Raw genomic sequence first — 15,168 nt, 5'->3', positions numbered from 1 at the left:
GGGTCATAAATAACAGACCACTTAAATCTCATGGTCAATTGCTTTTCAGAGCCAGTAGAGGCACAGGGTCTCCAGAATCACTGAGGTTTCGGATAAACAATCCCTTTTTATTTTTTATCTTTTTTAAATCCATAATTACTATATAATATAATCATTTTGTTCAAATTAATACAGGTGTGTCTTACATTGTTTTCCATTCTTCCTTGTAATTTTTTCACTACAGTTTGTATATGGACATAATTATCTATTAACATATTATAATTATCTATTAACATATTATATTAATTTTGAGATTGTTCTATCAGTGAATATATGCTGCAGTCATAAAATCTCTTTCCAGTTTGAGGTATTACAAATCCTTCTGTGTTGAAGAAAGCATGGAACTTTATGTTCTTTTGAGAGATATTCCCTGGTGGTATCCTGTAAAGGTGCATTAGTGAATCACTTCATATCTGGTTTAAAAATTCCCACTTGCTCTCTACTCTCCTACACTTTCTTGTATGGGTTTATTTTTATTTTATTTTTATTTTTAGCACAGTGAAGACTTCATTTTACTGTGCTTTCCAGAAGCACAAAGCTTATCACCATGCCAATGATGTAGTTATGTATGTATATATTTCATTAGTAATTTTGTATTTGTTACACAATGATAATATTCTGAATACATTGGGTTAGTAAATTAATTTTATCTTTTTACCTTAATTTTAATGTGATTATTAGAAAATTTAAAATTACCTCTGTGCTTCACAATTTGTAAATTGGACTTGGCTGTCTGAGGGAATTGTTTCCCAGTTCAAAGCTCAAAATGCATTCTCATAAAATATGAAAGTAGAGAAGTTGGATAAAATTTTAAATTATTTTTATTATTTCTGTTCATGAATAATATATACACATATACAATTCATAAGTTGATGTGACCATGTATATAAAATCAAATTCAAGAGTCCTCCTGCAGGATTAGATGCAACTACTGCAAGGGAACCCTGCCTTAAAATAGCTTCAACCTTAAAACAGCCTCTTGGTTCAGTTCCCAGCACCTCAAAGGAAAAAATATGCTACAGTCAACTATCTGTCATTCAGACCTCATTCATTTCTGGGTTGGATTCTGTCTAGTGTCACTCACACTGTAGGTTCAGCAGGCTCCGACTCAGGGGGCAGAGTCTGAAGCATGGTCCAATCAGGGGCGCTTGGGTGAGAACAGTCCAATCAAAGACACGTCCCGTGAAGACGGGGCGGGCTTCCCTGCTAGGCTCCTCTGTCTTTGGAGTCCGCCATTCTTGGGATCCGTGTCCAATCGGCCTCACCTGTTCTCCAGAGTTCCAGGTTGCTCTGCCATTCAAGTGCTGGAAAATGTCTAGGGAGTACACCAGGCACCCTGAAAGCCAGCAAATGGTGAGTGTGTGGCGGTCCTCTTGCGATGGGGGAGGCAGGCTGTTTAACTGGCGGGAACTACCATGGTGCTATCTCCAAATGGTGCCTGCGGGCTCTTACGTAGTCTTTAGGTTCTGAGGCCTTTAACCCTAAGTTCCTTCCTGTTGTTACAGGGCTGGGACCTTCTGGGAAATGTGAGACTGGAGAGAAAAAGTCAATATAATACAATTGGGTCCGATCGGAAGGTGGGGGACTGGTGGGGAACAGTTTTCCCTTCTCCTTCCAAAGCCGTTCCCCTTCCTGCTCCAACCTGTTGCTAAGGTAACCTGCCTTGGGAATTGTTCCTCCCCGCAGGAAGTAATGAGTTGTTAATGGATACCTCCTGGGCTGTTCCTGCCTGGATCCCTCCCGGTTGCCGGTTCGCTTCCCACCTTTTGGCTCACCCTGGCCCCTGGGTGGGGCTTTCTGTAGCATGAAGGCCCACCATCAAGTCAGAAAGATTTTAGATATGACCCAGGTATACTTCTATAGAAGGGATGGAAAGTGGGGGGAAAGGGACACTTCTAAAAGAAACTATCCTCTGGGAAAGAAGAGGACTGGTATATTCATCCTGCACTCCAGTATTATTGGATATCTCAGGGAATTTTTCAGTCTCGCCCAGGTCCACCACTGGACTTTGTGTGTGTGTGTGTGTGTGTGTGTGTGTGCGTGTTCGGGGGGGTTGGGGAGTGTTTACTGGGGATTGAACCAGGGCCACTTAACCACTGAGCCACATTGTAACCCTTTCTAAAAAATATTTTATTTAAAGACAAGGTCTTGCTAAGTTGTTTAATGCCTCACTAAGTTGCTGAGGTTGCCTTTGAACTTACGATTTTCCTGTCCCGGCCTCCCAAGTCACAGGAATTACAGGCATGTGTGTAACTGTGCTTAGCCCCACCTCTTGAATTTTGACTGGCAGCAAGATGATGACTTTCAAGTCCTTACTGCCATAAAAACTTCAGGTTACTTTTGGCCCATGCTGACTGGTTTTATTTGGAACTTGCTTTTACAAATTTTATGATTGGGGAAATAATTCATATCTCCCTGAGTTCAGGGATCTTGTTTGTGTGAGAGTCACAAAAGTCCCTTCCCCTTCAGAGTAACCTGTGTGTGTTTTTTGTTGTTGTTGTTGTGTTTGTTTGTTTGTTTTTTCCTTGTCTGCATTTTGGGCCTGCATTTCTTCTGCAGATAACAGGTAGTTTACTGAGGAATGTAACATATCCTGTTGACTTAAAGTAAATAGAACTGCTGGTAAACCCCTTTATCAAAAGTTAAAACGTGGGAATTAGCACAGTGGGATACTTTAATAGAATTATTCCTTTAACCTTTTGTTCCCACTACTGAAGTCTCTCTGTCCTCTATCAAGTTGCTTCCTTACCTTGGCTGTCATGAATAGAGCTATATTGAATATGGAAATGCAGTAATTTCTTTGATCTAGTGATTTCAGTTGATTTGAATGTAGGCCCCACATTACTATTATTGTATTATATGGTAGGTTTTTGTTTGTTTGTTTGTTTTTGTTTTTTTTTTTTTTTTTTTTTTTTGCGGTACTGGGGATCGAACTCAGGGACTTGTGCTTGCAAGGCAAGCACTCTATCAGCTGAGCTATCTCCCCAGTCCCATATGGTAGGTTTTTAAAAGATTTTTTAAGAGCCTTCATTCTACTTGTTGAAGTGACTATACAGTTTCCATTTTTTCCATATTTATATACTCTAGACAACTAGGTTTTTTGGGAGTTTTTTTTGGTTTTTTTGTTTGTTTGTTTGTTTGTTTGAGATTTTGACTATTGTCATTCTCACAGCAGTACATAGGCTGCAGGGTATATGTTCTTTGGTGCATTAAATCCCTGATTCAAGATTGTTAGGTTTTAGACTGTCAAATAGTCACTGTAAGAGTGTGATGTAAAATAGTTCTGGGAATAGTGACCTGTTGTTTAATCCTTCCTACAATATTGACTGTAGCCCATGGAAGTGCTTGTTTGTGACCTAGGAAATTTTCATATGCCCAGTCATATCCATAAGACTTGGGCATTTAGGAAGTAGTTCCTTGTATGGAAGATGATAAAACTGAGACATGGAAAAAGCCCTGCAGTAATTGGTAGGCATGGAGTTATTACAGGCATTAGATAGTGGAGTGGGCTAAGAAATGTTGAACTTTCACTCAGACGGCCAGAAATCTACTCTTTCCCTTATTAATTCCAAAATGCAGGATAGATAGAAGATGAACTGTCAGCAGTAGTATTTCAGAGAATACTCTGAAAAATTCCTAATAGAGAAACCCAGAGATATACTTTCAGTATCATAGAAGGCTGGTGTTTTTTTTTTTTTTTTTTTTCCCATGGTCTTGAAATCTGTGTGTATCTAGTCCCTTTCTATCTCATCAATAGGAAATTTAATATGCAAACTCAAGAGACTTTAGAGATGGAGATACACACACACACACACACACACACACACACACACACATATCTTCCTCTCCTTAGGGTGACACTAAATGTTGGGGGATTCTGTACCGATATGTGGTACATTTTCCAGTGTAGTACCATGTCCAAGCTTACCCGAGATTTCTTATTTCATAGTTTCTTAGTTGTCCAATGCATGTCTTTCATTAATGACTTTGTCTTAGAGGGACTTGAAATATGAGCAAATATTTATTCAGGGTATTCATGGATGTAGGGAGATTCAGGAGCCTCCTATTCTGTGACTGCAACGTAATTCCCCTTTAATATCTTCCTTGGATTGTGGTGTTGGGATTTGAATCTGTTGCCTTGCATATTCTGCACAAACACTCTACCAGTGAATTGTGCCCTTAGCCTCAACATCAGCCTTTAGATTGGGTTGTATCATCTTTTCACTTTTTTCCTTTGGTAGTTCTGGGAATTAAACCCAGAAGGATAGCTCATCCTTTTTAAATTTTATTTTATTGGTTTTTAATTTTTTTTTTTTTCTTTTGTGGTGCTGGGGACATAGGACCTTGTGCATGCAAGGCAAGCACTCTGCCAACTGAGCTATATCCCCAGCCCTTAAATTTTATTTTGCTGAAGATTTCAATAAGTTTCAATAAGTTTCAACTTGTGCTCCTCCTTACTCAGCCTCCCAAGTATCTTGCATCACTAACGTGCACCACCATAGCCACCCTATAATTCTCTTCCTTATACGACCATGTGAATGTTTTCTATTTTTATTTAATATCTAAGTATTTATTGCCTCTGAAAATATTTTTTTAATTTTATATAATTTTATTATAGTGTTAGAATTGTTTTGTTTTTATTACTCTCTTTAATCTCTTACTATGCCTAATTTGCAAAATAAATGTTATCATAGGTATATAACAAAATATATAGGGTTCTGTTCTATCTGTGGGACTTTGTCTTGTAATGTGTCCCCTGAAGATAAGCTAGGACTAGTATATCCCGGAACGGTTATGCCCAATTTTTTGCTAAGCTTTGGGTGAGGTAAACTGTAGAAGGCTTGGAAGTCAGGTTGTTGTGAGTATCTTATTGAAGAAAGAGAGAGGGAAAAGAGAGAGAGAGAAAGATCCTAGTTCTAATCTAGTGCCTACTAACAAGTAAACTCTCAATAAACCTTCCATGACTGAATGGAAAGGTTTCATGACTGAGGGAACTGGGCTTCATGGAGGGCAGATGTGTTCATCCTACCCCTTACTCCACACAGACAGAAGCAATTAGGTTTGTATAATCAGTTTCTTGCATAAGCAGGTTGACATGGAAAAGGAGGGAAATGCAGGAATTCTGAGAACACAGGTTGCTGCCTTGGCTCACAAGCAGGCCACATTGAGGAAATCTGATTTGCTGCCTCCCTCAACACACTGGGTTCAATAGTAACTGCCCCAGACTTATTGATTGTCCAGTGGCAGCTATGAAGGGGGCCTAGAAGGCTTGGTGTAGAGGAAGCAGAAAAATCACTCAGCAGATCTGGGTAATAAGACAGCTGTAAGCACAAGCTGTGGTCAGAGACTGTGTCTCCTAGCTGACAGGTCTGCTATTTTCTACCATGTTAGCTCAAGGCTACCGCTTAATTACCACATTATAATCTTTTCAGCTATGTCTGGGACCTACAGTCTATACTCAAACCAGTGTCTTCTCCTTTGTCATGTTCTTATTGGTGAAAGAGATCTCTCTGGACAGGATGATTTGGGTAAACACTGGAAGGGCAAAGTGCTGGACTGCAGACACAAAACCAGAAGGAAAAATTGAGTGTGGCAGTGTCGTGTGTGCAAGCTTGTAGTGTGCACGACAAGTCTGCACAGCAGGTTTGGGGTTAGTCAGCATGAACCACATAAGGAGGTTCTGAGGTCTATGTGCATGGGAGTGGATAGAAGATTGATGAAGGCTGCTCAACTGGTGTGTGTTTCCCTGTGACCGCCATGTTCCCTCAGAGATACTATTTTTGGTGAGTGGGTTTGATGGTACTACCTAAGCAAGGTTTGCACCTTGTACACCTGTGTAGGTGCATGCTGAGGCTGCAGTGTGAGTGCTGACTACTGACATTGAACATTGGGAAGCTGCACAATGATTCCATGTGGCAGGGCCTGCCACCCTCTGTGCAGAACAAGGGCCCCGATTCCAATCCTGAGCCCATCACCCCAGGTTTGGAGGTGGGGCAACTGAACTGCTAGAGGCCTTGTGTAGGGGTCCAGAGTGAGGTAAAAAATTAGGCATATGAAAAACCTAGGGAGAGGATCTGCTGCCTTCTTGTGTCCTGACAGCTGCAGCTGGTACTCTCTTAGGTGCTGAGAATTTGAGTCAGCCTATGGCCATTGATGTTGTGGAGCAGATAGCAGATGACAAAGGCAAGCTGGCCCCCATGAGTGTGTCAAGATTACAACTCGGGCCCCTCCTGTTTCTCTGGAAAGGAACCTATCTTACCCTGCTTGGCACCTCTACTCACCTAATTTCATGCCTTCTCTATTCCTCCTGTGCCTCTGCTTCACAGGTAACCCTGGGCAGGGATGGAGTGGGGGTTACCCAGGTGTCCTGCTCCTTGTTCTCCTCCACTTTAGGACTCATAAACCACAGCGAGTCAGCAGCCTGTGCAATCAGCAAGTTTATGAATGGGGTATTGTCTGACCAGATAAGTGTTCACTGGCTTTTCTCTTCTGGACTATTTCTAGTTAGCCTAGTCAATGTAGTCTTTCCCTAAATCTCCATTGTGTCCTTGCTCTGCTCTGGTTTCTTACTGGCCTGGTACAGGGACCGGTCTGGTACTCTAAGGTAGTAAGATCCTGAAGGGCATTTTCACGGAGTAGAATGAATTATTGAGGACAAATATATGAGGAAATTTCATACAATTTTTGAGAAGAAAATCTATTCAAGATTGCTTAGGATCTGCAAATATGTTCCAAATGAAACATGGAAGCCAATGTAAACCTCTCATTGGAGGTAATGTGGGGCTAGATTACCAAATTTACCAAAATACTCCATCTCCTCTTTTCCATTGGCTACATACTTGCCATTCACATCAGTGCTATTGATGGCCCCCAATGCATGGCTCACTGCAGAGGCAGGGCTAAGGGTCAGCAAAGCTCCAGTCTCTGGCTTACACCAGGGGACAAGGGACCAAGTTTAACCCTTGCTCCACCTTCACATCAGTTGCCTCTGAAAATATTTTTTACATGATATGAAGAAAGGTATACTAGCATTTGTTTTTGGCCAAGATAACACATTGTCCTCATAACTTTTTTTTAAAAAGAATGTTATATTTCTACTTCCCTACAGTGTATTCTCTCTTGTTATCATTGCCTAAATCATAAAGGTCTTTTTGATGGTAAGCTTTTTTTAAAATTTTCTCCTTTGTTCTGCAGGTTTTTTTGTTCATCTCATAATGAGGTCTACATCAATTGCTATAATTTTATTATATACATCCATATGTGGCCTAATGATGTTTTTTGGTCATTTATGAACTTTATGTACAAAAATGGCTATAGCATGCAATCTAGGTGTGTTGTAATTTATACTATCTTGGTGTTGAAATAGTCTTAAGATATATGCAAAATGGCAGATTCATCTTACAGTGTATTTCCCAAAATTTATCCTGATCTTTGAAGCATTGCTATATATACATATGTGTATTACAATTATATAGTATTGAATTGATTTATGATTTTTACATGTCAAATTTATCAGACTTTTTATTTAGTTTGTCTTTTAAAAGCACCAACATCTGTCATTGCTGATACTCTGTGTTATGTTCTTTTTCAATATCTTTGAATTTTCCTCTGTTGCTTAGGATTGTCTTTCCTGTACTCTACTTTTATAAAATTTGCCTTTTTTCAAACTACTGAGACTGATGATTAGTTAATGAATTCTTAATTTACCTGTTTAAGATTCTGTTTCTTTTTAACATCAACAATAGATTCATCCCATTTTTTACAGCTTTATCGAAGTATAATACATATATAATAACATTTATAAATTCAATATGTATTTTTTATCTTTTAAAAAATGTATGCATCCATAAATATGATTCAAATGTCCATTACCCCAAAGTGTTTGCTGGTACCCTTTTAAAATTCCTCCTTTTTGTTCTTTCTCAACATCTTTTATTTAATAAATATAATCTTACTGAGCAAAATCAAAACAGAAGAAGCATCAAAGTTAAATAAATCAATAAATTATCACAAAACTGACATACTATGTAACTACTACCTATATCAAGATGTAGAATATTAATGAATCCCCAGACAACCACAGTCCTACCATTTGAGGACATGTATATATACATTTCATCCCATCTTTATAAGATTGTAAAGTATGAGTACTTATTTTTCATTCAGAAATGAGAAAAATGATATTCCTCAAGCTAAGTGTGCTGCTCACTCTTAATAACTATTTATCTAAAGATCCTGTAGATTCAGTGACTGACATTCAGCTCAGCTTTGTCCCCTGATAAGTTTTGCTCCAACTATGAATGTCACTACTTCCTGACTAAATATTATACAAGAAATAAATTAAAAATGTACTATAAATCATGAAAAACAATAATTTCAGCAGCAGTGTTAACATAATATAAATAGAAGAGATAATTACCTCCTGGGATTTATCAAATAAAATTGGTGTCACAAGTAAATTCTCACATTGGATCAAATGCAAATTTATTGTAAAGTACAGTGTCACTTCTAGACCAGTAAGATTAAAGTCAACCACAGGAATTGGGGAATCTGTTTGGAAAAGAAACATGAAATATTCAAATGCGGATGTGTCTCAGGTGAAACATGATTCACAGTTGAAGGTGTAATGGCTTAGTGAGTTCAGTATATCAAGCCCTGTGGCAGGAGGAGGTGGAAGGTTCAATGTCTGAATATTGAATGTATAGTATTCTAAGTAATATTAAAAATCATAGGCAGTGTCAATTCCGTGGACCTTGATGGGATTTGCTTATAATTGAAATAGAACATGATGTAAAATAATATGAGGAACCATTAAACTTTGTAAAGATAATTTTCATTTTGTTTATTTTTTGTTCCAAATTTTCAATGTTTTTCGGTGTGTATGGTTTATAATATAAAGGTGCATATATTTTCATCAGCCAAATTCCAAAAATATCTGAAAACCTCATGTTACTCTTCTCATCTTAACCTATAAAATGTCTTCACCAAGTTTCCAGTTATTTATTATCTAGTTATCACACACATCTCATCTTAGAAGAGATTGTATTGTCTTACTGAACCTCATTTCTCTCTGTACCTATGTGTGTTTGTGTTTAATGTTCTCTTGTGTATCCTATTCTGCAGTTGCCCAGCATGCCATGGCCCCAGGCCTGGAATTAAAAAATCTCAGTAAAATTCAACAGTAGACATTTTGCAAATAGAATTGATTGGATAGAATTAGCAGGAATAAAACTGACAATGAGGTGCTGACAGGAGACTCAGGTACTTGATAGTGCAGTAACAACTAGGACAATTCAGATTAAAATAAACAAATGCACAAAATAATCCCTCCACCCAATAGAATAAACTTTCTAATCCCTTCATTCCAGAACTCTTTTTTTAAATCACCATCTGCACAGCTCCCTCAATGCGTCTCCTCTAAAAAGCTAAACCCTTCTCAACTCTCCCTTAAATCCCCCATGAGGCTCTGGGGATCCTAAACTGGAAGCTGGGAAACCCTCAGAGGCTATGCACTACCTTCTTACTGACTCTCCACCTGACTTTGGGTTCTTGGGCTCTTTTCTATCTGCTTCATCCCCATTCTCTCTTTTTTTCTATTACATTTTAGTATGTGGCACTTAGCTGGAGTTTGGAGATATGCAGAAGATCACTTGAGAAAGAATAGAGGGGTTGCCACCAAGATAAGAAACAATGGTGGTGGATCCGAGGTCAGAATTATCATCTACCATTCCACATTTGGAGGAGTCATTTGTCTAAGGGTCTTTGACTTCCACCCTGTGTATTCCAATTGCAAATGCATGATATCCTGTGAGTACCTGATTTTCCTTCTTTATCAAACTCTATCCTGCCTCCACTGAGCCCTTTTTGGACTAGGACTTAGTCTTCATCTATGAAGATCAGAACAAAATACCAATGTTTCCAACAACTCAAGAGATCTGTTACCTCTCTGTATGTGACACCAGCACTCATTGAGATGTCTATTGGGGCAAACTGAAGTCTGTATAGAAACATTTTTCCCATAAACACCTGAGGGTAGGGCTCTTGTGTCCCTTCCATTTATGGGGTAGAAGGAGCCTAACTTTCAAAAGCAGTGGTTAACTAACCCAGATAGGTTTCAGTTAGACCAGCCCAAATCGGGGATTTGTAAGTTTTTTTTTACTTCCTTGACATTATTGAGCTTCTAATCACCTTCACTTTTGTCCATTTTCTTCTCTTTCTTTTTTTCTTCTCTCTTTTTCTCTCTCATCAGGGGTTGAACCCAAGAGTGCTTAAGCACTGAGCCACATCCCCAACCCCTTTCATTAATTTTTAAGCTTTAAGACATGGTCTTGCTAAATTGCTTATGGCCTCCCTAAATTGCTGAGGCTCGCTTTGTACTCACAGTAATCCTGCTTCAGCTTCCTGGGCCATTACAGGTGTGCACCACCATGCCCAGCTCTTTTTTCTTAAAAAAACCAGTTATAGTTTTTTTAGAAATTTCAGTTGTGTTTACATGACTCTTTTTTACTGTAATAATACATTACTGATTAGAATCTTTCCTTACCAGTTTACTGAAAGGCTGACTTTGTCCTTCATAGGGGATTATTTCACCACTGGTTCAATGGCTGGTGAAAGGACTTCTCCCTTACTTTCAGAGTATGGCTATTTCCTCTTATGGATTGGGTCTATGCTAAGTGTGTTGAAACCATCATGCTACACTCTGTGATGAATCCCCGCATTTCCAAACCACTTGCAGTTTGGCATGGCCACAGTAATCATAACCAGTAAGTCACTTGCAAGCAAAGCATAGGAGTCTCAGTGTCCAACGAATGTCACAGTCCTGTAAAAGATGGTGACATCACCAACAGCCTAGGTCTTCGAGATCCTCTGGAAAACCATGTACCTTGAGCTGACATTCCTGAGAAGGTGTGTGAAAAACAAATACTCTGAAGTCATTGATACAAAGTCATTTTTTATTTAAAAACATTTTGACTGCTGGGGATCAAACTCAGGACTTCATGAATGCTAGGCAAGTTCTTTACTGCTAAAATATGCCCACCACATAGGTCATTTCTTTTGATGGATGTCAGTCAAATCAGGTGAGCCTTGAAATTGCCATGTCTTTCCTGCCCACATGAAATAACATTTACACATGTTGCCTTAAAATGAAAATTGGGCTACAGAGAGGTGAAACGATAGAAATCTGCAGGTCAGTCTTGGAAATGGTGGAAAAACACATGCACACGTGTACAGAGAAGTAAGAAGTGCATATGGTAGGTGGTAAATTCAGTGCCCTTGCCCTGCATGCATTATAGGTGGAAGATTATTAGCATGTGAAAAAAGGTAAAGAGGGCTAAGTGTGGTGGTGCACCATGACTTGGGAGGCTCAGGCAGGAGCTTCACAAGTTCAAAGCCAGTTTCACAAATTAGTGAGGCTCTATCTTTAAATAAAGTATAAAAAATTGTTGGGGATGTGGGTCAGTGGCTAAATACACCTGGGTTCAATTCCTAGTACAAAAGAAGAAAAAAGAAGAAGTAATAATTAGGGTGACCCAGGTTTTTACAAAACTGGGAAATGTTAAAATGGTTTATTCAACAATAAAATTAAGGTTCTCTGTCTAGACATGACCCTGTACTCTGCTCTTCATCTGAATTTGACTGTTTCATATGGGTTTGGTCATGTCTGATTTTTCTTTTCTCCAAATTTCAGAGGCAGTGTCTTCTATGGTCCCTTTCCTATCTCAACTTGTGACACTTTTACCACCTGCTCCATTCTATAGACCTGGGGACTTCCCTCCCTTATTCTTCTGTTCAATGAGCTGATTTTTCTCACTTGTATGTTGGAAGACAAGCTCAGAGGAGAATCTTACATCTCTTGTGATAATGTATACCAGACCTTGTGGGAGTACCATCATGTTCTATGTGAGGAAGACTTTCTCTCTCTTTAGTTTTGAGGACTACATCAACATAGACAAGAGAATAATTGGTGACCACAAGCTAAGGAATACCAGCAACTTCACAATTGAGAAGATACTGGGAGTGATTCTTAGAGTCTGTGGAGGTGGTGTGGCCCCAGCAACATTTTTATGTTATTCTAGTCTGTCTTTCTGTGTCTGTCTCTGTCTCTGTCTCTGTCTCTGTCTCTCTCTCTCTCTCTCTCTGTCTCTCTTTGTCTCTCTCTCTCATGCACACACACACATACTTAAGATTTAGATATGTCATGTGTAACTGTGAGAATAATTTATTTTATTCCATTAATTTTGTAATGATTTCTTTAAGCAGTGATAGGAAACCAGACTTTCTCACAACTTTCATCTTCTATATGATCGAATTTGCATTATGAGTTAACATTAAATGGCAGCTGTCAACACAGTGTACAACCCTACTGAAAAACATGCTCTAATGACCTGTTAGAAACAGTTTGATCAGATAGCTTGTTCATTCTGATTGATGTGTTAATGTGTTGTGATTTTGTTCTGAACATCAGCTTCCTTGGAATGTGAGTTCTGTGATGTTCCTTGGAAAAATTTCCTTCAAACTGCACATGAAGATGTTCTTGTTTTAATGTACTTTTGATAATCTCTGCCTTAATTTTTTTTCTAAAGCTAAGTGGGATATATTTTATCATTTTCATCTAAAATTCTTGATTTACATAGGAGCATTACTTCTGCCATCATTTTCCCGATTAATCTTATGTTCGATGTGGAGATTACCTGATCTCGTCACAACATTCTCAGGATTCTACCCCATCTTTTCAGGCACATCTTTTGGGTTCCTGTGGAAAAGCAAGTTTGGGAACTTTATGTCTGCAGATTTAAGAGTTTTCAAATCTTACTGACCCACCCTCACATTTATTAAACAGAATAGTTCAAAAATGGTCTATTAATTTTGCCAGTTTCATGGATTTCAGGGAGCAATCAAAGGTTTATAACCTATGTCTCCTGTAGTACTTTATATGAGCAATTGCCAGGTTTGTTTTCTGCTTTCTGATGTGCTAAGGAAAAAAAAAATCATCATTTATTTACAGTTTATTCAATTTATTTTTCTTGTTTAATGTGTACTAGCATCTTTTTGTCATTTCTCTATATCTACACACTTAACTCAGAAATTAATTACCATTTTTTTATGTTTATTATAAAGAGTATTATAATGGATACAGTAAGTAGCGAGTTGAAGAGGTACATAGGGTGACTTCCAGAAGGGCCTCAAACACAGGAGCTTCTGTCCTTGCACAGGTAGGATACCACACCTTTCTGGCACATCAGTGTGTTCACCTACCTGGAAGCTCTCCAGAGCTCACAGTTTAAAAATTTTTATGACTTCATCACGTTGGCATGATTGATTACTAACACTAACTCCAACCTTTCTCCTCTCCCTGGGGATAGCTGGAGTTGCTAAAATTTGCAACCATCTAGTCCTTGTGACCAGGCCCCATCCACAGCTATCCAGGAGCCCACCAAGAATTGTCTTGTTAGAACAAAAGTAAATGCTTCTATTGCTTGGAAATTCAAAGAGATTTAAAAGTTCTTGTCAGGACCTGGGGCCAAGGACCAGTGAGAACAAAAGGTGTATCCCTATCACTCAGGACATTACAAGGGTTTTAGGAGCTCTGAACAAGAAACTGAGGATGAAGAACAAAGGACATGTGGAAATCACCATAATCAGATGGATAAGCCACCTCCAAATCCACTTTGAAGAAGTCACCTGGAGACTGAAAGCCTTTGATGAATTTAGACATTAGTGACCTTTAGTTTCAAAGGGCCTGTACATCCTTGACCTCATCTTCTTGATTTTTTTCTTGCAATATCACATCTATCCCATTTCATTGGGTTCTAGCACAAAACTAGACATGAGCAATTTTAGAAACAAATAGAAATGAAAAGCTAAAGAAATTACGTGTAAGAAAATTACAGGACTATCCTTTATACCCTGCTATTGGTAAATCCAAAGCCTCAAGTTTTGACATAACTGGTAAGTTCTCACCCTCAGACCTCTGACATCCTCTGGCAGTGTTGAAAATATTCAGGATCACACGAAATCTCTTGTCAGCTTTCAAAGTCGTGAATTCCTTTATGTCAGCTTCCATGATAAAATAACGTCCTTTAGTGTCCTTTGCTTCTTCATTAATAAATCTGTGATAGAGATTTCTGGTCACAGAATTCATAGATGTTTTTGATGTACAATCTTGTACTTACTAACTACTGCTTTGTTGATTTCCTTAATAACATCATTGATACGACAATAGGTCAAGTAGAATTTCATGTACACAGGAATACCATTAAACTCATCAGTAGTTATAAATGTTTCTTTAACACTTCTTTGTTCTTTGCAGGACTTCTTTGTGGGTACAGATTCCTCAACTTTAGTTCTTCAGAGTCAATATCTGACTCTTTAACCAAGCTCTGGGAGGAGGCAAATGGGAAGGAATATTTTCTTTGAGATGTACCACATCTTTATTATCTTCTTCAAGAGATTCATATAATTCTTTATGTGAAGTGTTGGTTTATCCCTGATGCTGAATTTCCAATTCAAATTTATTTAGAAGTTCATTTACTACAGTGATCTCATCTCCTACTTTATTTAGTGTTTAAGTTCAAGGTAGGTTCCTGGCCAAGGCTACTTAATGACAGAGGGATTTTTTTGTTTTGTTTTGTTTTTCTTTTTTTTGTTGGTTTTTGTGTTTTGTTTTGTTTTTTAATATTGCCAATATTTTCGCTAACATAAAAGCATAATTGTTCCAGATCTGAGGAAGCCATCCTTTAAGCCTCTGCCAAAGTAATGCTTCCGACCCCAACACCAGCCTCCAACTTCAGGCTGGTAGGGGGCCAAAGAGCCCTCTGACAGCTGGGTAGCCAGCTGTAGATACTCCAGTCTTGTTGGGAAATCTGGGTCAATTGTGGGAAACAGCTCAGGGCAAGGAATACAAACAACCCCCCAGGCCCAGCACAGGCGCATATCTAATTACCATTTTTAGGAAGACTTTTTCTCTACTATAATTTGGAATTCATTTTATGACTAGATTATTGTTGCTCTCCCTGCTCTAGTTTCTTGTATTTTCTGTGGTTGTATGCTTTTATCTATATTTTAAACCCAGGCTCATTTTCTTAATCTACTTTACTACTACTCTGTTTTCTTCTATTTAATGTATTC

General features: G+C 38.5%; 1 protein-coding gene and 1 pseudogene across 1 annotated transcript in view; one reads left to right on the top strand and one right to left on the bottom strand.

Annotated features, from left to right (window-relative positions):
- The first annotated feature begins 1,275 nt into the window (after positions 1-1,275).
- The window catches only part of LOC124970681 (zinc finger protein 665-like), a 53,602-nt gene continuing 39,709 nt past the window's right edge, over positions 1,276-15,168 (top strand). Inside the window, 1 exon segment of the mRNA XM_047534179.1 lies at positions 1,276-1,392. Coding sequence (XP_047390135.1) covers positions 1,351-1,392 — 42 coding nt within the window. The 5' untranslated portion in view covers positions 1,276-1,350.
- Positions 14,004-14,774, bottom strand: LOC124970263 (spindle and kinetochore-associated protein 1-like; annotated as a pseudogene).

This window comes from Sciurus carolinensis, chromosome 18 (genome assembly GCF_902686445.1).
Source record: "Sciurus carolinensis chromosome 18, mSciCar1.2, whole genome shotgun sequence".
Taxonomy (NCBI): Eukaryota; Metazoa; Chordata; class Mammalia; order Rodentia; family Sciuridae; genus Sciurus; species Sciurus carolinensis.
This window is presented reverse-complemented; position numbering and strand designations above follow the sequence as displayed.